This window comes from Oryzias latipes, chromosome 3 (genome assembly GCF_002234675.1).
Source record: "Oryzias latipes chromosome 3, ASM223467v1".
NCBI classification, from domain to species: Eukaryota; Metazoa; Chordata; class Actinopteri; order Beloniformes; family Adrianichthyidae; genus Oryzias; species Oryzias latipes.
This window is the reverse complement of record NC_019861.2, coordinates 13,937,220-13,963,151: the sequence shown is the minus strand read 5'-3', so window position 1 is coordinate 13,963,151 and position 25,932 is coordinate 13,937,220. Positions and strand designations below refer to the sequence as shown.

Genomic DNA, 25,932 nt, shown 5'->3' with positions numbered 1-25,932 from the left:
TGGAACGAATGCAGTTCGGGAATCAAACTCACTGGATATTCACTTTCTGTTGTAAAAAGCTGCTTAGATATGGCAACATTTAGCATAAAAAAATATGAATTATAGATTTATCTATGTGCCGTGCATGTAAATGTGTTTGTTTAAAAATACAGGGAAAAAGAGCATCGTTTTTTGTGTGTCACACAAAGGTCTTCCTGCACAAACACTATCTTTGAAGGCCTCCTATGGCTGCATGGGAAGTCAGCAATTGCTCTCAGATGTAACAGGAAAATAATCTTTGCCAGAAATAATTGCATTTCTTCTTAATCACAATATATTTTATGGTAAAGTATGTTAAAAGACCACAAGCTTATTTCTGTTTTATTGTGTGTCGACTGAATCAGTGTTTGTCTGCATGATTATAGGTGTGCTATAAAGTGATGCATTTGCAGGTTCTGTCTCACATTGTCATTGCCACTGCACCATGCTGCTTCTCCAGTCTGCTTTGACCTTCACCTGTCCATCTTCTCTACAGAGTGAGCAGCCCCCTAAAGACATGAGCCACCCTTGTGCCCCGATCAAAGACTCTGCGAGGGACAACACTGCTGCTTTTCATACACAGCTGTCTAAAAATGAGGTCCGACCCCCTAATTTCTCGCTGCCTCATCCGGCACAGCAGCCCATCAGAGTGCTGGTTTTCATAGCCTTTTATGTTCAAACTCAGTACAGCAGCTTCACAGCACATTGTCGCTTCTATAAGTGTAACTTCACTCGAAAGCCCTAGAACTGTCCTGACTGTCTTGTGATGAATGCAGTACAGAATATGATTTCTAACAACAATCAGTTGATGAAATTATGACTTATAATTTTAAAGACTGAAAAAATGTTTGTTTGTTTGTCCTGAGGTATTCCTACCGCGCATTGTGTGTGTGTTTTTAGGTCAGCATGTATCACGACCCTCATGAGGATGGAGGGTCCTCCAAAGAGAACCGAATGATCTTCACTGAGTCTATGCCTCGGAGAGTTGGCAGTTTCTATCGAGGTGAGGCCCACTGGGCCAACATATGTTTTTAAAATCACTGTGAGGACTGCCAGGTCCATCAACAAGTCAATCATAACAGTAACATACATGTGCACTGACCAAAAATATAAATGCAACACTGTTGTTATTGCTCCCATTTTTTATGGTATGAACTCAAAGATGTGAAACATTTTCCACATACACAAAATAACCAGTTCTCTGAAATATTGTTCACAAATCTGTCTAAATCTGTGATAGTGAGCACTTCTCCTTTGCCAAGACAATCCATCCCACCTCGCAGGTGTGCCATATCAAGATGCTGATTAGACAGCATGATTATTGCACAGGTGTGCCTTGATATGGCATTGTATTGATTGATGTTTTAGGCCAGCGGAAATATCAGAATAAAAGCAGATCAACTTCCGTTGCAGATATACTTCCGTTTTGAGTTAATTGTTTCGTGTTGTGAGTTATCTTTTTTTCTGATGTGATGAATTGAAGTGTGTTATTTTGTGTTCTGTTGCATGTAGTGACCCTCTGAGCCACCGTACTAAATGGTTAATAAACACAGTCATCCCATAAAATTATCACTGCAAAACCGGCATTAAAAGCTTTAAAAGGAACAGCTAAGTGAAAATTCAAGGTTTTATGTTTACTCTGGTTTGCGGATCCTTTATGTATAGTTATAAATTGTGTATATAAGAACATAAGAGTCGATAATCAGACGTTTAAGTCAGGGCCATTTCCACAAGTGGATAAAGTCAAGCACCTTTGAAGCAATATTCTGAAGTATTCTGAAGTAATGTGATGGGATGTCACCTTTGCAATATGGCCTAAACAAGAGCAACTCAGCCACAAAGCAAAGAAGTATGCAGATTTGTCGGGTCATAATCTTCTTCAGTTGTTGATTCAAATAGTTTCCTACAATCTGTTAGAAGATTTAGGACTCATTGAAACTTTTTCATACTGCACATAATTTGAAATAATTTTTCTGACCTGATTGTTCCTTTTCAGTCCCTTCCCCCAGACCGGACAACTCCTCTTCTTTCCACGAAGGTGTCGGTCAGGGTCGAGGACAAGTCATGCCCGTTGTACCCGGTGACCAGGTTGCCATGGCAAACCACTCCAAACGACAGACAGCTTTTGACTGGTTAGTGGTCTTTGTTTTTGCCAAACACAATGAGATGTGAGTTGAAGAATCATTTGGTTTTAGGCTTTTCCTGTACTGTACATAAAAACAGTCACTGTAAATCTGAGTCCATCGTGTTAAAAGAATATAGAGAAAAACACCTTTATTTATCCAGTTTCTTAGCTAAATATAGAATCCTACTTTATGCCAAACATTTCTTCCTCTTCTTTAAGTCTTAGCTATTAGAATCTATTCACTCAGCTGTCGCAGGGTAAAGACTGAAGCTAATTATGATGATGTAAAGACATTAAAAGACTAAGTATTGTCACCCCTCTCAACAAAGAAAACTATTTCATGTTAATGTTGTGTTTGTGTTTCTAAATAGACCTTCAAATGTTGTATTTTTTTCACTCTTATCTTTTTTTACTGTATGTATTTCTCTGTTGGTGTGCATGAGACAAACCCAATCTGAGAGAAAAGTCATCAATTATTGCAGAGCATGTTCCTTCGAGAAACTTTTTTCCTCATGTTTTGTGCAGGACGACTGCAGAAGCGATGGTCATGAATCCTCCAGAGCCCACTAAAGAGAAGGAGAAACAAGGCTTCTTCAGATCCATGAAAAAGAAAAAGAAGAAGACTCAAATAGTAAGGTTTTCTGTGCTGCTGCCTTTAATCCTACCCGGAAAACAATGAAATTTGTGTTTTTGCTGGCTTTCTGATGCGTTACTTCTTGATCTAAAATTACAATAATTGTTTTTCATTTTTTTTTAAAAGAGGATCAATGTGACTCAAAAACAGACTTTCACGTTTTACTTGAAAGTTTTACTCATCTCTGGCAATTAGTGTTGTTTCGATTGATAACTGCAGGAGCACAACTTTAAAAATGAGACCTAGTATTACCAAATGTGCTGGAGGGTGCTATCATTTAGATTTTGTAGGGCATCTTATCATATTATTTAGCAAGTTAACTTGGGAAATCTGGAAGAAATGAAATACAATATCCACTAGCAGTTAATCAGATTGGTTATGTAAGAGCAGCAGCTCATGGAGGGATTTTAAAATAATTCATTAAAAAAATGTAACTGTATAAAGTACTATTTTTAAAGACTGCAAATGAAAGTCAGGAAAACATTATTTTTTCTGAGACAAAAAAGCTGTAAAAAAGTGCTAATTCAAAGACCAGAAAAAAATACTATAGAAAAAATGCAGAATCATCCCTCCATCCATTTATCTTTCTATTCATCCATTTTTTTTCATCCAAGGTTCTTGTTGCAGGGGCACTGAGGTGCTGCCAACCGCTTCTAGCTTTTCCAGTAGCTTAGAGAGGCATTAGGTCAGATGAGAGATGTAGTCTCCCTGGTATGTTCACTGCAGGTTTTCCTCTGCTCCCATGTTGTACATCACCAGCCTTCACTAGGTGGGGGTTTAACCATTTGTTTAAATTGTTTTAGCTCCTCTCGTTGTGGAGGACCATTGACTCTGCCCAGAGTTTCTCCTGGATGTAGCTGAGTTTCAAACCCCATTTTTAAGGACAGGCCACCTTGCAAAGGAAGCAATCAGGATCGCAGATCCTGATTGCTTCTTTTGTAACCTTAAGACTCATGGCCTGGTAGCCATGCAAACCAAGCTGTTTCACCGATAGTTTAGGATTCCAGTGGCCCTCCATGGTGAAGTTTTCCATAAAAGCTCCCTCAGAAGAGTTCTAGATTGATGTGGTCATATGCCTTCTTCAGGTGCAAAAAACACATGTGGACTGCATTTCTACTAGGGATCTTTAAGAGTAATACACCATCGGTTTTTGTTTAAAAAGGCGTGCTCTTGATATCTATGCTGTGCTACAGAATAAACATATCAGCTACAGACCTTTCAGAAATTCCAGATGATCATTCCTGTCTTGCTGCTACAGAACTATTTAAAGCAAATTCAGCCCCAGCAATCCCTCTTCATGCTTCGTCAATGGCAGAGGTGTTGGTGGAGTTGAACAGAGCTATGAGGAATTCCTTCCACCTTACAATACTTTTGTTGTGAACCAGATCTGGACCACAACTGTCCACCTTCACTGTTCATGTTCCGAATGAAGCGCTGCTTTCAACGTCTAAAGCACCGAAAAAGTTTGCAAGAACCTTTTTTGAGCTGATCAAAAGCCGTTTTTCGTGTTCACCCCAGTCTCCAACCCCAAGTTTTAGGATCAGAGACAACCCATTGTGGGCTTGCCCTGTTTGTTTCCAGATCATCTTTATGTCTCTGGAGGGTTTTTGTTTCTGCTTGCTTCATCTTCACCTTCTTTTTGCAGTGTAGATCTGTGTCACTGCACCACATTTGTTTCCTTGATTCTTTTTTTACAGTTCAGGACATTTACAAGTAGCTGAGTAAATGTTGAGAAATAAAAACAAAATACGTTGGTTTTCTTAAAAATAATTACATTTAAAAAATGTTGAATGCCTGTATCTTAAATCTTCACCTGTTTGGTCTCTCCTTTTGAACAAAAATTGACTGTCCAATTCAGGAAATGACGGAATAGAAAATAAGAAAATAGATTGTTTAAAGGAAATGTTAATTAAAAGTGATACAATATTTTCTTCTGTGAATTTTAAATAACTGTTTATGACCCTTCTTCCTCTGTGCCTCTTGTGTTACATCTCCTAATGTGATTGAAGGTCTCCTGCTGCAGTTGTTCTTTGTTTGCTGTCACAGGTTTGTTTCAAAGTGTTGGCTGTATATCTTCTGCTCCACAGACAGACATGGAGGACAGGAGAAACCCCAACATCAAGAAAAGCCTTTTCCCCCTTTTTAGCTCTAAGAATAGCTTAAAGCACAACGCAGCTGTCAAAGTCCTCCCTGTAGTGGCCTCGCCTATGGTACAACACCAGCCCCCCGCGCCCTACCCTTCCTCACCAGTAATCTAACCTCAACTCTACAGCTGCATGTTAACATCAAATACATCCGCCAGACCTGCTTTGAAATCCTCTCAAAAGTTTGATAATTTAGTTCCAAATCTAAACTGACAGGATTTCAAAAATGCTCGGTTTAAACTGCACGCTTTTCATGCATCCATTGTCTTGCTGTTTGTCAAACACTTTCACCTAACCCTTGTTTGTGAGATCAACTAATTCACTTTATGGAACCATGTGAAGACTGTGGGCATATCAGATTAGGGAAATGTGTCAGTTTTTCTGGATTGAAGGAAAAGTTACTGCTTTGGAAATGTGCAAGCTCGTCTCCTTCTGATGATGAAGAGAAACTCTCAGAAGCAAAGTTAGCTTTGGTCTCATGAGGCTGCTGCAACACTGGCAACCTGACCACTAAAATATCAAGAAATGCTGTAACACACACTAGTTCACAAAGGATTGTATTCAGTACATCAAGTATTCTTTTATTAGACTTTCAAATTTTTGGGTAAAAATCGTTTGTTTTATAGATTAGATTAATTTAAAAGTTCAAACTTACACTGAAGTTATTTTAAAACTTCTTCTACCAACAAACTAGGAATCTGCTTAGATTTAAGAAAGACATTTTTGACTAAAACTTTAACACCTTAAAATCTGGCATCCACATGCATGGACACCACATTTTGGGTTATATTACCACAGTATATAGATAATTCTGCTTAACTGTGGCCCTACTTACTGGGGGTTAGCTCAAATATTAGCTTGGGACATAGGAGGTTAAACATAGTTTTCATTGGAAAAAAAAAACCTCAAGACTAGCTTTAAAAGAATATAGTGGCAGATATAATTTATACAGTAGGAACACAAAATCATTCCGTCTTACAAGTATCCTAATGGATTCTGATTCTTGATGTTATTTTCCTCAAATACAATTTCAATCCCTTTATTCATTTAATTTACCACAGAAGAAGACTGCTTCAAAATGGCATTAAAGTTATTTTTTATTTTATTTTAAAATTAAGGTGCACTATTTCCAGTCTGTCTAAAATGAACTAATTTGTTTAAGTGTAGAAAGTCATTGCTTATTGCTGTCATCACCTAGCTGTGCTTTGTTTGTTACTAGCAGGGGGGGTGCATGAAAAACATATCAAACATCATATTTCAATGAGTTATCAATCAACTGATTTGAGATACAATTACAACTGTTGCAAACAGTGAAATCACTAATCAAATAACCTTAATGTAGTGTAATAAGGTTTTTTTTTAATTTCCTTGCCCTTTTTTTCTTCTTTAAGGTGACTGGAAATGGACAAGAACATCTGTCTTTGCAGAGAAGCTCCAAATCATCGTCTCACCACAACAGCCGACGGAAAAACCGAGAGCGTTCCCGTGACAGAGACCGGGAACAGAGCCGAGACCGAGACCGGGACCGGGACCGGGAGAGAGAGAGGGAGCGAGAGAGAGAACGAGAGCGGGAAAGGGAGAGGGGGAGAGAGAGGGAGAGAGTCAGCGACTGGGCCCCAGAGAAGCAAGTGGAGTCGCACTCCCAGGTTTGTGCTCAGTTCCTGCAACATTCTTACAGTATATGATGTCAAAACTGGGAAAATGTCCACTTCATGGCTCACCTTGAATAACAGCAGATACACATTCACACGTTTTTTCTATGGATCCACAGAGAGACCTATTAACACAGACTCAAGCTACAACATATTTGCATGAATGTGACCTTCTGAACCAATCAGCACTCCCTCCTTTCAGCAGCCAATCAGATTATTGCCAATCTGTCAGTAGCCAATCCTAATTCAAAATGTTACAATGGTTCATTGAATTTAAATTTAGAATTTTTTTCCTCTTTTTCTTGCAGTTACTTTTAATTAATAAACCTGGTATGAGTCTATCAAAGAGTCTCGCCTTTTGCCAGGTCACAGCTGAAATTAAAAAATGTTTTCTTTATATGTCTTGGCTGGAAAAATAAAGGTAAAAAAAAAGAAATAGATAAATGAGAAAAGTGCTACTCTAGATCCCTAGCGGTAATTTTGATGGTGGACGTGAGTTTTAAAGGTCTGAAAAATTCTAAACATTTAGAAGCATGAAGCAAAGTGTTGAGGAATTTTATGGACTCAAAGTGAAATGGGTTTTGTTTGTTATTGCCAAATATGATGTAACGTTTGGAGGTCAGGGACATATGCTTTGTCATTACGTTAACATGGTCACTAAAAAAAGATGCTCATTGGAAGCAATTGTTCCTGCAGACAACCATATTTATTATACTGTTAAATAAGAAGAAGAAAAAATATCACTGTCAGGTTTAAGGGCATCCGGTGTTCTATAAGTCCTTTCTACCAGTGAAATTTTCCTACTCACTGCGTATGCGCAAACTCAAAATTATGATTGTTACTCAGCTCTTTGAAAAGCCCTGTTCAGTGTTTTTTCAGACTGTTGATATGAAGGCGACCACTATGGTGAGAGCAGAAGATTTGTCTGAGGATCTAGCAAGTTCACTTTAAGAGCAGAATCCAAAATCCCAAAAGAGGTCATTGTGGGGCCCATAGACTCTAACTATAGTTAGAGTGCATGCCTAAATTTTCATAAAGGAAACCTTTACTCTAAAGAAAAACATCAAGACCAAACTGGAGGTGTTTTTAGAATGTTGACAAATCCCAGTACTTCTGAACTAAAGATCACAGAACCATTTGGTGTAAAGTTACATTTTTGGACACCAGTAATCAATAACAGGATTTCAGTAGTAAACCCTCATAGCTTGACTGTGAAGCATGGAGATGGAACTGGCATAGTCTTGTGCTGCTTTGTGCATCAGCCCCTTGTCAGCTCACCATCATTGAATCCAAAATTGATTCTTTTGGAATTCTTTTGAACCTAAGATCTTAATTCCATTGAGATGAAGTGGGGTGACATGAAAAGGGCAGGACATTCATGAAACTCCTCACAGACTCCTGCAATAGATTGGGGGGGGGACTGTTCAATTAATGTCAGAGACCAATGCATGGCAATAAGAAGTCTGTCATTGCTATAATTGTTGTCAAATGGGATATTAGTGGTATTTGTATCCTTTTTTTCAGTGTAGTTATAGATTTTGAAATCTTGAACAGCTTTTTATTCTGTTGATCTTATCAGACAAATTACTCAAATCTCTCAGTATTGTAAACATATAGCTATTTGGTACACAATAAACAGGCTTTCTCAGGGTGTTCAGATTTTTTTACATGTCTTTAAGTCTCAAAAATTTGAAAAAAAATTAAAATTATATTTTATGTAGACGAAACCAAATATTGGTGATTTTTTCAGGATTGACAATGGGCTTCCATGTAGTCAGCCAAATATTTTACACTTTTTAAAATATTTTTTTCTGTGTTCTCTTTCTAAACAAAAGTTCCATCTTAGTACAAAATTTCCTAATACCGAGCAGCTGAGACTGCATACCGAGTTGAAGTTTTTAGATTCAATAAAATGTGTGATGTTGCAGAAGCGGAACAAAGATAAACTTTGCAAAAACCTTTTTGAGATGAAAGTGATAACCAGCGTGTATTTTTAAAGGTTTTTTTACATTAGCATTCCAAGTGTTTTCTTTTTTGTTTTGTTAAAGTGATGGAATGTTTGCATAGGGTTGCTGCTTTGTGTTGAGTTTGCTCTTCTGAAGCATGAATGGTTTGAAGAAAAAAAAACAAATTAATCTACAAGTATACTGAATGTAGTAACTCATAAGAAAATATTAAATTCAATTCATTTAGCAATGAAATATTGCATCCTAAATCTTATGGGGGGGAGTGAATTTTAGTAAAATCCCCCAGAAAACTAAATGAATTTTTCTACTCTATCTCTTCTACCAGAGCCAACCGCTCAAGTCACTTCGTAGACTCCTCCATCTCTCCCCTTCATCTTCAAATCAAGGACAAAACCCTCCTCCCCCTCCGCCAGACATGCGCTTCCAGGGCCCTCTCCCCAACCCACCTCAGCCTTCCTCTAAAACTGGCTACCTTGAAAGTCGGGGGCATGGGGAGAGTAGGGGCCACTCAGGGGTGAGCAGCTCCAGCCAGGCCAAGAACCGCAAGGCTAGCTACCCCCTCCCCGGACAGATTGAGTCCAGCTGGCACGTTTCTGCCCTGCAGCGGGCGGACGGGGCTCAGTTCACAGCTGAACAGCTCGGCATCAAACCAGGGCAGAATGGGCCCACCTTTACTCGAGCCTCGCGCACCAGGATGCCAAACCTCAATGACCTGAAGGAGACAGCCCTGTAAAAACCACCAATCAGACCACCTCCAGCCTAACAGCATACTGGAAGCAGCTGGAAGCAGATGTCAAGGTCACAAAGACACAGGAAAGTGCTTCACGAGGTCTCATGTGAACATGTACCTCTCTGTTAATTGTCACGTCTATACCACCCAAGGCCACTGGACATGACCGACCAACACCAATAACAGTGTCATTTTAGGAAATACATACAGGTAGTGGGCCCAGCTATACCCTTTCAGACACTGCCTACATGGTCTCTTTGCTGCCATCCTCTGCTTAGAGAGCGCAACTGCAACTCTCCACGCGCCAACATCGCACAAGCGGCAAACGAACTCCAATGTTTTTCAATTTCTGATATTTGATAGCAAAAAAGAAAGATTTATATCTGCATTATTTATTAAATATTTATTTGTGTTAAATTCAAGGATATAAGCTATAAATGACATTATCTAGGTTTAAGGGAATACTATATGGTAATTTAGGAAGAAATGACTAATTGCAAGAGCTTTAGTTTCGAGAACAAAGAAATGCATAGATATTTATGTGTTGATAATAGAATATGTCACAAAGAATACTTAATAATGGTGAATGTTCTTTTTTTTTGTTTAGTATGATGCTAATACCAGATATTTATGTTATGTTTTTACAATTTTTCTGTTGATATTTTTGGTCGAAATGTAAACATTTATATACAAATATATGAATATACACTAAGGAATACAGAAAACCTTTGACGGTGCGTTTCATACCAAATTGCCCATCAACTTCATCAGTTTATACGGTTTAGACAAAGTTGGGCAATTTGTGAAGAGGGTTAGGTAGCAGATCAACCTGAGTGAGACTGTTAGAACCTGTGCAGTACATGTTTAGTCTCTCTTGAGGTGTCACCTGCTCATTTATTGTTGTTTTTTTTCCAGTAACAAGTAACCACAGCATTCCAGCTTCATACTGCCATGTTGGTTTGTCTACAGCCTTAACAGAAAGTGACATTCTTCTTTTCCCATGTTAGCCTTAGTGAGAAAAAAAGACTCATGATTGGAAAAAATATATAACTTTTGAGATTGTTTTAAGAGTAAAAAAAAATCCTTATGCACAAGTGATACTGTAAGTAAGATTACTGTAAAAAGAAGTCTGGTTATAATAGTTTTGTTTTTACAGTTAATTTTGTCTTCCAAAGCATAGTCTGTGGAGCCAATAAATAAAACAATGGTAGATTTATTTATAATCTGGCTAAAAATTTTAACAAAACAAAGTGAGCCTGGATTTTTGTTGAAGAAACGGTTAGAAAATTTACTTAATGTCCCATTTTGTGGCATTCAGACTGTGCTGTTAGCAGAAATTTTGCATTATTTACAAAACCAGAGTTCAGAAATGAGTTGATAAGGTCCTCCATCATGCAATTAGGCTGTAGAGGCTTTGTAATGTCAATGATACAAATGGAACTGACAGGAGGCCAAGTCCTGCTAGAAAAACAGGCAAATTATGTTTTTTAGTTGTTAAATAAATGAATCAAAGTTACAATTCAATTTTTTAATGAAATTCAGTGTGCAAGAAGTACACAATAAAACATGTTTATAATCAAAATAATTATTTGAAAAAGGATAATAATATTTGACAAGTATTGCTCCAAACTCAATACTTTGGTTAGTTTTTTTTCAATCTTTGTTTAATGTAAAACCTGTATGAAATATCTCCAGACTTCTTTGAACACACATGTTTACATTCATGCATCTTTACTGTTTACATTTTGTCTTCTTTAATGCCTTCTTTAGCCTTTAGCTTCCAGTTTGCATTGCTTTCATCATCAGGGTAGATTTTTCATTGCTTCTAAAAGCATTCCATTATTTTTTGTAGGATTTGCATGATTGAAAAAACTAAGATGGGTGGTCTAAGATGGGTGGTAGGCAATTGTTTTGTTTTTTTGGCTAATTGGGACAAGAAGGCCATCACATTTTTGTTTGGTATTTTTTCACTTTTCTTTAGGATTAAAGGTTGTTGTGGAAATGAGTGGAGGAGAAAATGTAAAAACTTTATGGGCTAAAAGTGGGATTTTGTTGCCTTTAGCTCTGAATCCACCGATTACACTGATAAATATAATATAAAAGAGAACTAATAACACTGAGAAGTTTTAGTGGGGTCAGATATGGCAGAGAGACAGGTTTCTTGATTAAACATTTAATTTCAAAACAGATTTCTATAATATATATTTTATTTTTGTAACTTATCCCTAAGGACGACCTTGTGAAACTCAAGACTGTACATTTTCCACCATCAATGCTTTGGTTTCCACACGGGTTTGTTCATATCTTCTGTGGACAGAAAGCTTGCCTTGCCAGAGACCTGAAGCCTTACAATAACAGACGTAACACTTTATATGGAAACGGATGCTTCGACCCCACGTGTGTTACACTCTCAGAGGGACGAGAAGACGCAACTTTTGTCCATAAATATGAATGTGGTTGCAAAAACATTTGTTCCTTTTCTTTTTATCATCATGCTTCTGACAGGATGTAAATAGAAATAATAGAGTGTATCTATACTGATCATTTAACTTTAAATAAAATAGGGCCTCATAATAAATGCCAACTGTACATTTTTGAACTGCTTGTGTGATTGTTTTTGTGTTTTTTTTGGCAAAGACAACACAAAAACAGAATCAACACTCACATAGATTTATTACAGGAAGTAGTTCAAGGATGAAACACAGAATTTTCCTTTACTTTAACACCAAACCACATGACAGAGTTTTCTGTTTTTTAACCTTCAAAAAAGCACCACGTTCTTCATAAAAGCACAAAAAGTACAAAAAAGTTGAATGTAGGCAGAATAAGGGAGATTTGAGACAGGAAGGGTGATTGAGCATTAATAAAAAGCAAGTCATCACTGAAAAGTATCTTAATAGTCATGTCAAACTGTAGGGGTTTAAGCATTTGTTCAACTGCAAGTTTTAAAAAGAAAGCAATTGTAGCATTAAATTGTAATAAATGACCCCAAGAAATGAGAAACTGCGGCAAAACAGGGCCTCTTGTTGCTCATTATCTCTTGCATCACAAAAGCCCTTCATAAAAAGGGGATTACTGCAATTGTCTTGAGAAAGATGTAAGAAAGACGGTTTCCATATTATAATGGGATTTGTTAACTGTAAAAATCTACTTAGAGCAACAAAAGGAAGCAGAGTCCAAATCTTTTAATCACATACCAGGAGAAGAACTGAGATTTGTTTTATTCCCATGTGTCACAGAACAACAAGTGCTTGTCTCACACCTGTGGTCGCAATCTCCCCCCCATCCTGTCCCTTTTCCCTCAACTGTTAATTATCGCTTTGAAATTATGCCATTTTGTTGCAAATGAAGTGATCTATTGAGAACTCTCCAAACGAAGCCTAAGTGGGAGACGGGTTTGGAACAAACAATCAGGAGCAAAGCAAGTGAAAGCTTGCACATATCAAACAAACCTGTTTTGATGTACTCGTGCTTAAAGTAATAGTTAAAAAAAAAAAAAAAGGAATACACGCTTTACACTTTAGCACTAAGCTGCTACATCTGGGCCAAATCTGTCAATGCACAACCACACACCACACATGTTTGGGACAAGGCATCTGGGAAGGCAGGGGAACACGTTTATGTGCACTTCTTCATGCAGATCAGCAGTTCCAGACGTAAAGCGATGCGAGTGTGCCATCCCAGAGGAAGGATGCGGATGTAACGTGCCACTATGGGAGGCCGCAGGAGGTTCTGGACAGATGCTGAGCGGTCAGAGTTTCCAAAAAACACCTGGGAGAGAACACAAATGTCAGGACGAAGACTGACTAACAAAACCTCATTTACTATACAAACAATATATGAATGGATCAATGGTTTATTTGTATAACAACATTTTGAGCTTCCTCCGTAGGGTGGCTGGGCGCTCCCTTAGAGATAGGGTGAGAAGCTCGGTCACCCGCGGGGAGCTCGGAGTAGAACCCCTTCTCCTCCACATCGAAAGGAGCCAGCTGAGGTGGCTCGGGCATCTAGTCCGGATGCCCCCTGGACGCCTCCCTGGAGAGGTGTTCCGGGCATGTCCCACTGGGCGGAGGCCCCGGGGAAGACCCAGGACACGCTGGAGAGACTACGTCTCTCGGCTGGCCTGGGAACGCCTCGGGGTCCCCCCAGAGGAGCTGGAGGAAGTAGCTGGGGTGAGGGAAGTCTGGGCATCTCTGCTTAGACTGGTGCCCCCGCGACCCGGTCCCGGATAAGCGGAGGAAGATGGATGGATGGATGGATGGATGGATGGATGGATGGATGGATGGATGGATGGATGGATGGATGGATGGATGGATGGATGGATGGATGGATGGATGGATGGATGGACAACATTTTGTGAAGCTGATTCTTTTTATTTATTTGTTTTTTAAACACATAATGGATTGCTATAGGTGAATGACTTAAACAAATGCATGAGACCAAATATGGAAAGTTTAGTGACTTTGTATTAAACATTTAATTTTCATTTTGAACTTTTACATACTTAGATTGGAATTTTAAAATAAAAATGAAGTATTTATGCTTTTATTTGACACAATAACACAATTTGTAATAAAAGCTGACCTAAGTGAGACAAAAATGCAGCAAATGTATATGTTTGCTAAGACAGAAAAAAACTATCCGCTAACTTAAAATAGCTAAACTTTATGATTTGGTGCCCATATTTTAATCTTGATTTGTGTTCAGTTAAGGTTTTATCCTTTCAGCCTTTTCCCCCAAATGTTTACACCATATTTAAAATGTGCTTTAATTCAGCTGCCTTATGTTAGTTGGGTGTTCGCCTGCTTGTTTTTCAGGTTGTCTATGCCGGTTGCACGGGTTGTCTTCTCTCTTAGCTTAGTTGTATTTGTGGGAGTTTGGTTGGTTAGATTTTAGTTTATGCTTTTTTTCCATGATGTTCGAGTCAAATGTCAAATTCAGATCTTGTCCTGAAGTCTTTGTTTCACACTTTTCCTTCTTTCACAACCACCAATTCATTACAGAATTGCAAAATGGACTGTCATTCTAAAAAAATGTATAGTAAACCCAGAATTTTTCACTTTTTTCACAGCATTTTGACTTTTCTTTATAATTCTCTTGGGAGACATTATTCAGGTGTGTTTGTATTGCACCAGGCCAGAAAGTGAAATGTTGTTAAATGTAATTGTTTGGATTCCTGTCTGAGTCGAGTCACAACTTACCCTGTTGTTTCCAGTTTGGTCTTTGTAATAGATCCAGTTGAGTTTTTCATCCGTGCGGTACTGAACACTGTACTTAGTGACCCACTCCTCTGCATCACAGCGGCCCTGACTGAGGATTCCCGACACCACCATCACCTCCTTCAGGTCTATTTGCAGCCACTGACTGGTGTCCTGAAACTTGGACAACCAGGCACATCTGGAGGAGAACCACAAGTAGATCAGACCTGTGTATCTCTACTGCATTAACAACAGTTCTTTCAAACTTAACAAATTACATTTATGTAGTGCCACACAGTTTAAAGTCACTTCTGATTCTCCCTATCTGTAAATATTTTTAGTTCAGACTTCAAAAATCTTCTCTCTAAAGTTTGATTAGTATCAATGACTTTCCAGTAAATATTTATTTGGCAAAAGCAGAGATAGTTTGAAAGTGTCTTTACACAATAGGATATTAAATACTCAATATGTTACTTTTCTGGCCTGAGAAGACATTTAGAAAGCAGACTTCTGAGTTAGATCTTCCCCTCATCACATCTATTGTGTTTACGTTTCATAACATGTAGATTCTAGTCTGTTTTTGCTCAGTTCAGTAAAGACAAGATCTGACAGGGGTCTACTTGCAGGGAGTAGAGCCAAAAATTTACCTTTTTTGTAATGAAATATAATAACTGCAATTGTTGCTTTGTTTAGCAAAACAAGATATTTATCAGCATACTAGCCAGGAACCTACCCAAAGCCCTGACTGTTCAGCCTAGCTCTGCTTGGAAGCCATGAGGAGAACCAGCCGGTGTACTGGTCCTGATTGGAGCAGGTGATCTGGTCTGGACTCACGGATCCAGCCTCAAATCCAAGTGGTTTATGGTAAGGACATTCTGTAAATAAAACAAAGATATGATTGAACTGTTCAGACAAAGACTGATATCCTGGAGGGATTTTGAATTCTACAGAGAGCACAAACTGCTTCAGCCAAGCTGTGAAACACTGATTTAACCTCATCTGTAAGCCTCTCTGGAGATTTAACTCTGTTTTTTTCTGTCATTGTCCTGTACTCAACAGTGTTCCGTCCTCACACTCTACGTTTTCCCTGCCTTTTCTCGTTTCCTGTGACCCACATCCTGTCCTGAAAGCCTGCAGTTTAATTCTCCTCGCTGGCAGATCCGTGATGTCCATTAGAGCAGCAGGCTCACAGATGGTCAGACTTTATTCTCCATAGGCTTTAGGTCCAAATTGTTCTCTTGCTTTGAGGTGACCTTTTCCATAGTGGCTTAGCTAAATTAAGCAGGTACATCTAAGAAATGTGTTGAATTTCCCTTCAGGGATCAAGTGGTGCTTTAAATTTAAACTTTCAATGTGAGAAAACCTTATTGTGACTATATTGTACTGTGTGTAGAAGAGGCTTGTTTGTTTACTTTGAGCTAAGCCTATTCTGAAAAAAAGATCCCATTCTGTCTAATCCAAGAATTACAACAGTTACAGCATTAGTGTTTCAGTGAGTCAGACGATCAAGTGTTTGCCTAACAGTGATGGATAGGCATTTGTTGTTCTCACTTATGCGTTCTCACAATAAAACTGTCATATTTAGAAGAATGGAAAGATTAAAAAACATAAAAAGTGGGGAAAAAAATTGAACAAGGAAATAGAATTAATCCTAATATATTCTATGACTGAATCCAAGTTTTGGAATATATTTTCTTGTGATTATGGAATAGGTGGAATCTGTTAACTACATAAAGTTCCCACAAATTCAAAATAGTTTGTAATCTGAAGACACTTTTTTTAATGTAGAGCCCCAAATATTTATAGTGGATGTGTGGTTTGTCTTTTTTATTGCCCGTCTTTCTTTTATTGGGTTTCAATTTCACTTCTTCACATCAGTTTATCAGCTGTATAAGAATATAGGATGGAAGAAATGGCTACAGAAATGTTATTGGCAAAAAGGTGTTTCTTTTTTTAGAAAAATGTCCTGTTCTTTTGCATGTACCATAAGATCAACACGGACTCTGACAGTTCTTTAAAAATCCTCAGTATCTTTCTTTGCAACAAAGTGAGAGGAAAGAGGTTTTTTTTTACATCTATGAAGTGAAATTATTTCCCTTAATATTTATGAAAAAATATTAATCCAATAAACCTTTCTTTCCAACAGAGATAAGACTATTACCTGGCATGCAGTCCACTCCCTTCACCATTGAGCCTGAGCCGATGTAGGAGAACTCTGTTGGGGCTTCTCCCCCTTCACATTCACATTTGCAGGAGTTCCTACTCCGACCTTCAGAAATCCCAACCTCATATCAACAGAAATACCGTGAGCCAATGACATCAACTGTTTAATCACATTTTAGCAGGTTTACAGTGCAAAATAACTGGAGCCACACGTAACATTTTCTTGCTGTTGCCTAATTTTTGTTTTAAATATGGCTGGTTAACCTGATTTTTGGAGGGAAAAAAAGTATGATATATGTTTGAGTTTCTGCACTTTCCTCATACCTCTTGAGCATGAATCGTGACAAACACTGTCCAGCCGGTCGGGAGGGAAGACAAAAAGTACAGAAAAGAGAAGGAGGGAAAAAGAGATGGACACACAACAGTCCCAATACTTCAGATGCAATCTTTTAATTCATGTTTCTACTTTACCATTTTAATAAATAGATTTAACACATAAAGGACACTACTAAGAAAAATTCATGCATTTTAGAGTTTACAGTAAAAATATTTCCTCACAAGAAGAAACCGCAAGATGTCTCACTTTCCTTTTTCTGCATCCAACATTTATAACGCTGAGTAAAGGACTGAAACCTTACCAGCAGTTCCAAGGAGAAGCAGAGCCAGCAGGAAGCGTTGGGTGTTGAGAGCCATCTTCCAATCTGCTCCAAACCAGGAGGACAGACTGAAGAGTGAGCAGGCAAGCCAATACTGTCAGAGAAGCTGGATTATAGTAATCCACAGGACGCTAATGGTCCTGCCTAATGCCATCCTTATCTGAAAAAAAAGCCCCTCCTATACAGCTGTTAGCCCACCACCATCAACACCATTGCCAACATCAAAACCAGTGGTAATCAGCATCAAAGGTCACAGCAGAAATTCTATGGAAAAACAAAACCCAGTATCTTAAAAGTCAAATCTGTGTGTGCGTGTGCCTTTTGACTGTGCAAGAATGTGTGTATGTGTCGGCGGGAGTTTGTGTGTGTGAGAGGTGGAGGTTGGTTGGAGGTTGTTGATAGTTGTGTGGGCTGATCCATAGCGATCCATATGGTGAAACAGAAGGTTTGCTTTTGGATGGATGAGGCTCTTGTGGAGCTGAGCTGCTGCATTTTTCCACTTCCCAACGTTTGCCAGAACCCAACAGTGAGAGGAATCCCCCCAAAACAGTCCATTCTAAAACTAAAACTAAAAAAAAGTCATTTAAATCCAATATTTTATGCTTACAAAATAAAGGCGTCAAAGAATTTCCAAGAATTTTACTGCAACCAACAATGACAAGTGTGCCAAAATAGAACAGAAGCGGTATTAATCAAACATGTATCTATATGCTTCAGACCTCCAAAGAAAAAGAAACATTGATAAAAGTTGTAACTTTTGCAACATAACAGGTTTGAATTGATTTCATTTATGTGACAATCTGACTTATTTTTAAGAATTGTATTTGGTCTTTTCATCTTTTGAATGAATCCATACTTAAATTATCATTGTAGCGCACAGAAAAGTTCATTGTCAACATCTCCTTCCACATTTGAAACTATTTTGAATGCTTTTTTTTAATCTTGTCATGATTTGGCAGCCAGCAAGAATCCCTACTCAAGCCTTTAAAGTCAGGTGGGTGAATGTAATTAAATCTTATTTAGCAAAGCTGTTTTCAATTTGCTTTCATTAAAACTGCCTTTTGCTCAGGCTCCATGGTAATTGTATAAAGAGGAAAGCTTTAGCATTTCCTGTGAGGTTTCTCTTTATTAAATGGTTCAGCAAGTTAGTTCAAGAAAAAAATCAATAATAATAATAATTTAAAGAATGAAGGTCCCTCTTCAAACTGTCCACAGGAATCCTGTACACAAAAAGAAGAGGGTTCAGAGTTACTCAACTTTTATCTACAAAGTTCACAAACAGGTCAGGACTTATCTTAATGTGTTGAGGACTTAGCCTAACTTGTTCTGTTGTCTTTAACGTACTGATACTCTGTAAACAGTTGTTGCATTTGGGGCTTTTAAAAAGGAAGCGTGGAGTAAAAATGTTCTGTCCTTTAGGTGTGTCCAGCTGCTATGAGGAGCACAGACTTGTTGGTCAGTCGGCAGGTTGTTCTACCCAGACTTGTCCTGCTCAGACTGGTGAGCTCAGAAGCTTCTCGACTGTCCAGGAACAACAGACTGAAGGTGGTCACTCTCCAGGAGATTGATGCTGCTGTTGCAATCGTACAGAAGAGGCTGTGTTCAAAAGCTGCTGCTTGAATCATTGGACTTCAGCAAAACTGATTTTATTTGAATAAATAAGTTAAATTTTTAATTGGACTGATTTTTGTTTGGGAGCTAGATGTTTAGGTTCTGCAAGGGAGTCCTGGGAATTGAAAGGGGTTCATAAGAGTTGCCTCTTGCAAACGCCATGAAGGACAATTTGCTACATTGAGCTTAAACTGTTTTGAATATCAGAACTCTATTTAACTTTCTGCCTATTTTTCTTCTCTTGAGGTTTTTTTTTTTCTAACTACATAAATTCAATTTTGTGTTGTTCATAGCCTAATGAAAAGGCTATGCTTTGAGCGTGGCTACACTTTTAGTACATTGTTTCACTATCCATTTTGTACGTTACCTTTTTAAATGTGTAAAGGTTTTTTTTTTTTTTAACTGTTATTGGCTTATTAAAAATGTGAATATTGCGTGTCCTGCATTTCGGTAATTTTGCACTATTGACAATTTCTCATTACTGAAAATTGTACTTTGGAGCCGAGAAACTCCCACTTTTTTTTCAGTTTAATCCAGTAGCATTAAAACTAAGTTAAGCTTATTGGTCTAAAATAATGGAAATGCTTCTCATAGCGGAAACTATTTTGAAACTGGTTATTATGGTACATGAGGTGAAACAGCGACCTCCTGGGTCTTAGCGGTGTGTTTGAATCCATCTCTGCTTCGTCAGCCTCCTTTCCCGCAGCTGTTGCCACCTCCGTGTTCTGCAGCGATCCTAAAAGAGAACGGAGATCAAGCCTCGAGTCCGCGTTTTTCTTTTCAGTGTGCGTCTTTTGAGGTGCGCGTATGCCGGTGGAGCGCGCGATCCAGGTAGGAACCGGACCGGAGGTGCTGACTTGTTATGGATGGTGTGCGTCAAGCTGGGAGATCTGATGCTATGGTGCCCTGGTGATGTGGCGGCTTGTTAATAGATTCTTTCAGAGCATTTTCAAAGGCTGCCACTGCTGCATTTGTCCATGACTGTTTGCTTTTTGTGGAACAGACAGTGGCATAGGACATCATTTGATCTGCTGCACCTGCCTGCCTCTGATTAAAAGAGGTGGATAAAGTTGTTCCTGCTCTGTTAAAGACAAACCCCACAATGCAATAACTTCAAGCTGTAACAGGTAAAAATGTGCTGAATCAACCAGGAAATCAGATATTGCTTTGGTTGGAACTGTTGGCCAGAATCCTCAAAAGAATATGATCGAACCCTTCAACAGTGTTTCCCAAACCAGATGCACTTTCCTGCCGGGATCCTCTAATCAAACACCTGATTCAGCTCATTAGCCTGTAGATATTTTTTGACCCTATAGCCGGGTACGATTACGCAGGAATGAATTAAAAAAAAGGGCAGTTTGCATTGAGGACTTTGACTCTGCCCTAGAAAAGAGAAAATAATGTGACCATAGGGACAAAGGATAAATCAGTGCGCTGTTTGGCATGGTGTTGAACGTGGTCTAAGTATGGGTGGCATTGGTATCTGAAGATGAAAGGCGATCCTATGAGCAGGTTAAGGTTATTTAGGGGGATAATGATTAATCAATTGCTATTCCTACGATTTGAACCAAACCAATCTGGGGCAGAATCGAATCTCATTAAACTATACCATTAAAATCATTTCAAAATTAGATGAATAGATCGAGGCGATTATGGAAGATACCATTTCAATTGAGGCACGGTAGGTTTATTTTGCTATAATGTAAAAACGACCAAGTGCATCACAGATGGACTGATCAGTCCATTATTCCACCCAATACATGTGACCATGCAATGTGGTAGAATGTTCTAATTATGCTCCCTTTGGATTATTTTGATGTTGAAAAACAGTGGACTGAATTTCATTAAGCTAAAATGTGAATGGATTTGACATTAATTCTTGTTTATTTGTTTGTTTGCACTCATATTTAATTTACACTTAAATTCAATAAATCTGGAAAACTTCATCTGCACTGTTCAGTACCAGGACTTTATCTCTGAGTCAAACTGGTTGAAGTTTTGGCTAAAGATGTTCTGGATCCATTTTAGATCAGTGAATCAGATAAGCGACCTCTAGGCCTGCACAATGAATCCCAAATTGGTCGTTATCGCGATATCAAGCTGTGCAATACCCATATTGCAAAATGTTGATAAATGGTAACCTTAAATGTGCATAAGTAACCTTATGGCAGCTGGACGAATCAAATAAATATCATTATTGCATTTGACCAATCGGATAGACTCCTTTTTTTGTTAGATGCGCACGTTTTATGTAGACTAGGGCCATTTGGAGTATAATTTTAGGTATGTCGACTCTCATATAAATTACACAGTTGCAGGAAAATGGAACTGATGTTTTTAGTTGTTTTGCTATTCATGTATCGCAAGTCATCGCAATATTGATCACTAATATTGCAAATCGCGAGTTTTCTTCAGCCCTAGCAACCACAAATATCGAATCAAATCAAAGCGTTAAAATGATTTGTTATACATATAAGACCATCTCCAAGCAGGTTGATGTCACTGCTGTTCATATTGTTCAGACGTTTTGGTGGTTGATGTGAGATGACATGAGGTGTGGGAGATGACCACTGATTTTGAAAGTAAGATTCTGGGAGAGTGTCCTTAACTAATGATGCATAATTCTGGCTTTTTGAGAACATTTGTTCACAGATGCAATAACAAAGCATACGAAGGAAGAATAGACGTGTTCTACCATTAAAAAAAACTGAAGACACTTGGTTTTGGTCTGAGGATACTTTGTTTTATCTGGCACATGGTGTCTGATATGTATGCAAGTCAAGAAAATCTCAAGATTATTTGAGCATTTGAGCACTGAATCAGCAGAAACTGAAACACAAACAGCTGTTATCATCAGGATTGACTAAAACAAAGGATTATTTTGAAGACGTCCTCTGAGGCCCAATCGAAGTTAAACATTTGTGGACAGAGCTGAAACCCACTTAGAACCCAAGACTATTAAAGCAGTTTTTCACAAAGAGTAGTCCAAAATACTTGACAAATTAAGAAGTCTCATCGATGGGTATAGAAAACTTTGAACTATGTTGTTTGTTTGATAAGGTTGGGAAACAAACTCTAAGCTGAGGTTTACCATAATTTCTGTCAAGGCCTGTTTCCTTCATTTTTAACATTTTGATTAATAAAAATTAAAACGTAGTTTATGGTTTTCATTATTTGAAATAATTGTGTGTGTGTGTGTGTGTGTGGTTTTTTTTTTAAATGTTTGAGTGTGAGCCAAGTAAGCTATTCTGAGCAGTAAAAGGAAGAGCTGGAGAACATCAAAACACGCCGAGTGTTCGTTCTGTTACGGCAGTCTGGCAGAAGGTTGCTAGCAGAAAAATGTAACTCTGTAGTTTAAATGATGGTCAATCTATTGTACAGTAGCAAATTTAAGAGACTTGACTGTAATTTTGAAACAAGTTTAAAGAAATTGTTTCAATTTTTGAATATAAGTGTTAGCTGTAATAAATTATTCAAAATCTGTCTATTTTTGTCAATAAACCTAATCAACAAATGGAAGCAAAAATGAATGTCAGTGGGGTTTAAACCAATTTCCATTTCTTTACTTCTCAGTTTCACTTTCAGTCATCACAAGCCAACATTCAGATGTGACCTGCTGCAATCTCATAAAGCAGAACTGACTGATGTGATCTTCAAATCTCCCTGCTGACCATCATGGGATGCGGCACCTCTGTTGCCACAGAAACACAGTTGAAGAAACTGGAAACCGGTAGGGATGTGTGACTGGTTCAAGAGTAAACTGTTTTTCACGTTGTTTTTTTTAATAATTGTTCAAAAGAAGGTTGGTGCACAAAAAAAAGAATAGAGCTCACAGATATTCAATAGTCAATATACACTGTATAAATCATTGACTAATTGAATCATTTCTAACCATAAAATAACTTTTAAAAGGGAATGAAAACCTAAAACAAACAACAAATAATTGTAAATTTGAGAGAATTGAATCACTATCTCAAATTCTCCTCAATCCAAAATGTATGTGCATTAAATATACCATTTTTGAGTGGTGGTGTGAATCTTGGTTTAAACTCCAATGTTTTTATTAAAAAGACAAAAAACCAGTGTGTTGACGGTTGCAGAAATTGCAAACAACAGAAAACACTATCAGACTTCCATCTTCATGGGAAATCCATAATATACTTGAAGTGTTTTTATTTTTCATTTTCCTCTGTGAATTTGTCTTATGAATTGCGTTCTAGTAACCATGGTGCTACTACTGTTTAGTTTTTTACTCATCTCTGTCATGCTGGGTAATTCTACCCAGACTTCTGTACACTTCCACACTCATGCCAACCCATGCACACACAGATGTTTGACAGATGCTCCTAGTCTTTTTCACAGTTCATCTCTTCTGCTTTCTTTAATGAGAGCTCTTCCTCCCAAAAGATCTTTTAATTTGTTGAGTTTTTCCAATCCCAGTGTGGCACATGGCCTCCCTCGTGTCTTGTTATCTCTCTTGCTGTGCTTCTGTCTGTGTGCTCATGCATGTGATCATTTAATTTATTTAATTACTAGTTTCTCACATTGACTTATGTATTTTTTTTCTCCACAGATGAAGCTGGAAGGACCCCCAGCCTGGCTCTAAGTAAGACTCATCTCTCTAGGTCAAACTCGGACACCTGTTCACCTGCTAAATAAACCTTCAAGATTTAAAAATGCTTTGTTGAACCTTGAAGAAAGCGTTGTATGTATTTCTCGAAGTTTGTAATAGTAACAAAGTGTACCATGCCGTATTTCTACAGCTATAAAAGCAGCTGTTTTGATCCAGAGGTGGTATCGACGCTACATGGCCCGGCTGGAGATGAGACGCAGGTACACCTGGAACATCTTCCAGTCCATTGAATATGCTGGAGAGCAAGACCAGCTGCAGGTGTCTCCCCGTTACAGTCTTGTCTGTCAGAACATCCAAATTTCTGTTTCCAATGTCCTAGTAAACCTTATATTTACTTTCTTTTTCTTTGTTAGCTTTCCAGTTTCTTCAGTTTCATGCTGGACAACTTCACTCAGCTCAGTGGGAATGGACCAGGTTAGGACCTAAAATACACATGAGGAGGAATCAGAAGGAGTGAAAAGGATTGGTAAAGTTATTGAGATAAGACTGTTTTTAAACACTGCTGACATTTAAATTTGTTGTCAGTAAAATGCCAGGAATCCTGCAAATGGATTCTACCTACTTGAGGTTTTTGAGAAAGTACCATTAAAATGATATTCTTTGCAATAATCAAAACATTGAACATTTTTTTTATGCTGCTGCATTTTATTTGGAGCTAAACAAAACTCAGGAATGGCATTTTTGTGTAAAATAAAAATACAAAACTGTGACTACCTTGTTGCTAAGCAACCTCTGTGAGCCTGAAAAATAATGTTTTGAGGTGAAATACTAAAAATACACATGGTTTAAGTTAATATAAAACTGCCCATTGTCATACTTGTTGATGAGCTTATTCAGAGATGCAGCTGTGTATGTCGATGTGTGCAGCAGAAAAGAGGACATTACATTCACACTAAAAGGAAATGGACAATGGACTCACAAAAAGAAATGAGGTTGTATGCAGATGCTTGGTGCTACTAAGAATAAATTAGTCTATCTGGTTTTTTTTTTTTGGAATACTGGAGTGCTGTTATGTGACAAAGGGATAGATATGTGGCAGCAGAGAGCCCCCAATTATATATAATACCTGTAGTGATCTAAAATTATAAACTTCAGCTTTACTTGTAATCCTCTGTCAAGGCATACCTTATGTGTATATAAATATATGTATACACATAAGGTATGTATTATATGCCTATAAAATCCATTTTACTTGGCAAATGAATTTGTAAACTAATTTATTATTTCAGTTTAATTAAAGACCACTCCAATGAAAATTATGTATATTATATTTCTACCTGTTCCTGTGACATTTTTCTCATTACGGAGGACATATAAATGTAAAATTGTTGTGAATCAGGAGCAGACAAAAAAATGCGTTTGGAAATTTTTTCTTTAAGTGCGACGTACTACAGCAAGCCACAAGCTCCCTGCTCCGCTCCATTCTTTTTCATCCTCTTGTAAACATATAGATCTATGCGTGTCTTTGATTTCCTGGTGTCTGGATAGCTCCAATATTTTTCACAATTTTTGTTCCATCGCTAATGTTAGGTTGGAGTTGTGAGGGGCTGTAAGATAGCGAGAGACTGCAAACGAAGGGCTGATGGTAATGAGTGCTGGCTTATTCCATGCCATTGGTCCAGCCCAGAATTCATATCTGATGAACTACTGTGGTTCTCAGTGTTGGGGGTAACGTATTACGAAGTAACAAAGTCTTGTAATTTAATTTTACGTTTGACAGTAACAGAGGAACATAACAAATTACAGTTACATGTGTTGTAACTTATTTTTGCATTATTTTTCACACTGTTGTCTGAATTCAAATGAAGCCAGGTCATGTCTTGAACCATGTTCATACTTTGCACAAGGTCATAGCTTTAAAAATAAAGTTAAATGAACGTCAAGAGGAAACAAAATTTCCATCCACCTCCATAAGTGCCGTGTTTCTTTACAAAATGCAGTGAAATCCAGAAGAACGCTTTGCAGAATTTAATAAAACAACTAAAAGTAGCCATAAAGGTTGGGTTATGGCTGGATGTTGTGGCTGGATGGCTCAATTGGCTTAATGTAGGTCTGGCGCATGGGAAACCGGGGTTAATTTTCCAGGGATCTGAATAGTGCAATGACCTTCATCCAGTGTGGCTGCTTGGACAAGATCCTTCACGCTACTGCCTAACTTTGTAACCACAAAGGGGCCCAAGTCTGGGTCTACCTGTGCTGTACAGGGATGTGTCTGGGAGGGCATCCGGGATAAAAACAAATCTCTTCCAAACCACCTGTGCGAATCAGTGAAAAGTGTATTTGCTGTGTCGGGATATGCTGAAAGGTTAAAAAAACACTCAGAAAGGATGTGTTGTTAACTGTTGGACCCAGCTTTTACTGCCTTCTGAATCCAAAGGGCCACTACAAATCAGAAGTATTA

General features: G+C 38.1%; 3 protein-coding genes across 6 annotated transcripts in view; 2 read left to right on the top strand and 1 right to left on the bottom strand.

Moving 5' to 3' along the window:
• The window catches only part of LOC101174816 (cyclin-dependent kinase-like 5), a 44,369-nt gene extending 32,495 nt beyond the window's left edge, over positions 1–11,874 (top strand). The window contains exons 15-21 of one of the 4 annotated variants that reach the window (XM_011488726.3): positions 515–616; positions 919–1,021; positions 2,015–2,150; positions 2,669–2,774; positions 4,865–4,987; positions 6,313–6,567; positions 8,866–11,874. In XM_011488726.3, coding sequence (XP_011487028.1) covers positions 515–616; positions 919–1,021; positions 2,015–2,150; positions 2,669–2,774; positions 4,865–4,987; positions 6,313–6,567; positions 8,866–9,273 — 1,233 coding nt within the window. In that variant the 3' untranslated portion in view covers positions 9,274–11,874. Of the gene's footprint in view, positions 1–514; positions 617–918; positions 1,022–2,014; positions 2,151–2,668; positions 2,775–4,864; positions 5,027–6,312; positions 6,568–8,865 lie in introns of all 4 variants that reach the window. The other 3 variants (XM_011488722.3, XM_011488731.3, XM_020712718.2) reach the window with 3 other exon arrangements.
• Positions 11,875–11,926: 52 nt separating this feature from the next.
• On the bottom strand, positions 11,927–17,589 carry LOC101158090 (retinoschisin). The gene is made up of 6 exons (XM_004066925.3): positions 17,270–17,589; positions 16,956–16,981; positions 16,630–16,753; positions 15,202–15,343; positions 14,472–14,667; positions 11,927–13,041 (listed from the first exon to the last, which is right to left on the bottom strand). Exons 1-6 carry the CDS (start codon positions 17,322–17,324, stop codon positions 12,889–12,891), a joined length of 696 nt encoding a protein of 231 aa, XP_004066973.1. The 5' UTR covers positions 17,325–17,589; the 3' UTR covers positions 11,927–12,888.
• A 786-nt stretch (positions 17,590–18,375) lies between these two features.
• The window catches only part of ppef1 (protein phosphatase with EF-hand domain 1), a 36,942-nt gene continuing 29,385 nt past the window's right edge, over positions 18,376–25,932 (top strand). The window contains exons 1-6 of the mRNA XM_020712694.2: positions 18,376–18,569; positions 18,707–19,729; positions 22,472–22,628; positions 23,472–23,504; positions 23,662–23,789; positions 23,885–23,945. Of these exons, the coding sequence (XP_020568353.1) occupies positions 22,574–22,628; positions 23,472–23,504; positions 23,662–23,789; positions 23,885–23,945 (277 nt within the window). The 5' untranslated portion in view covers positions 18,376–18,569; positions 18,707–19,729; positions 22,472–22,573. The remainder of the gene's footprint in view (positions 18,570–18,706; positions 19,730–22,471; positions 22,629–23,471; positions 23,505–23,661; positions 23,790–23,884; positions 23,946–25,932) is intronic.

Bases quoted from the DNA above. Each gene is read 5' to 3' on its own strand.
- LOC101158090 (XM_004066925.3), bottom strand. From the start codon at position 17,324: ATGGCTCTCAACACCCAACGCTTCCTGCTGGCTCTGCTTCTCCTTGGA. The intron at 15,344-16,629 runs GTAATAGTCTTA...TTTTATTTACAG, and splicing joins GGGAGTGGACTGCATGCCAG to AATGTCCTTACCATAAACCA. The intron at 14,668-15,201 runs GTAGGTTCCTGG...GTTCTCCTCCAG, and splicing joins CTGAACAGTCAGGGCTTTGG to ATGTGCCTGGTTGTCCAAGT.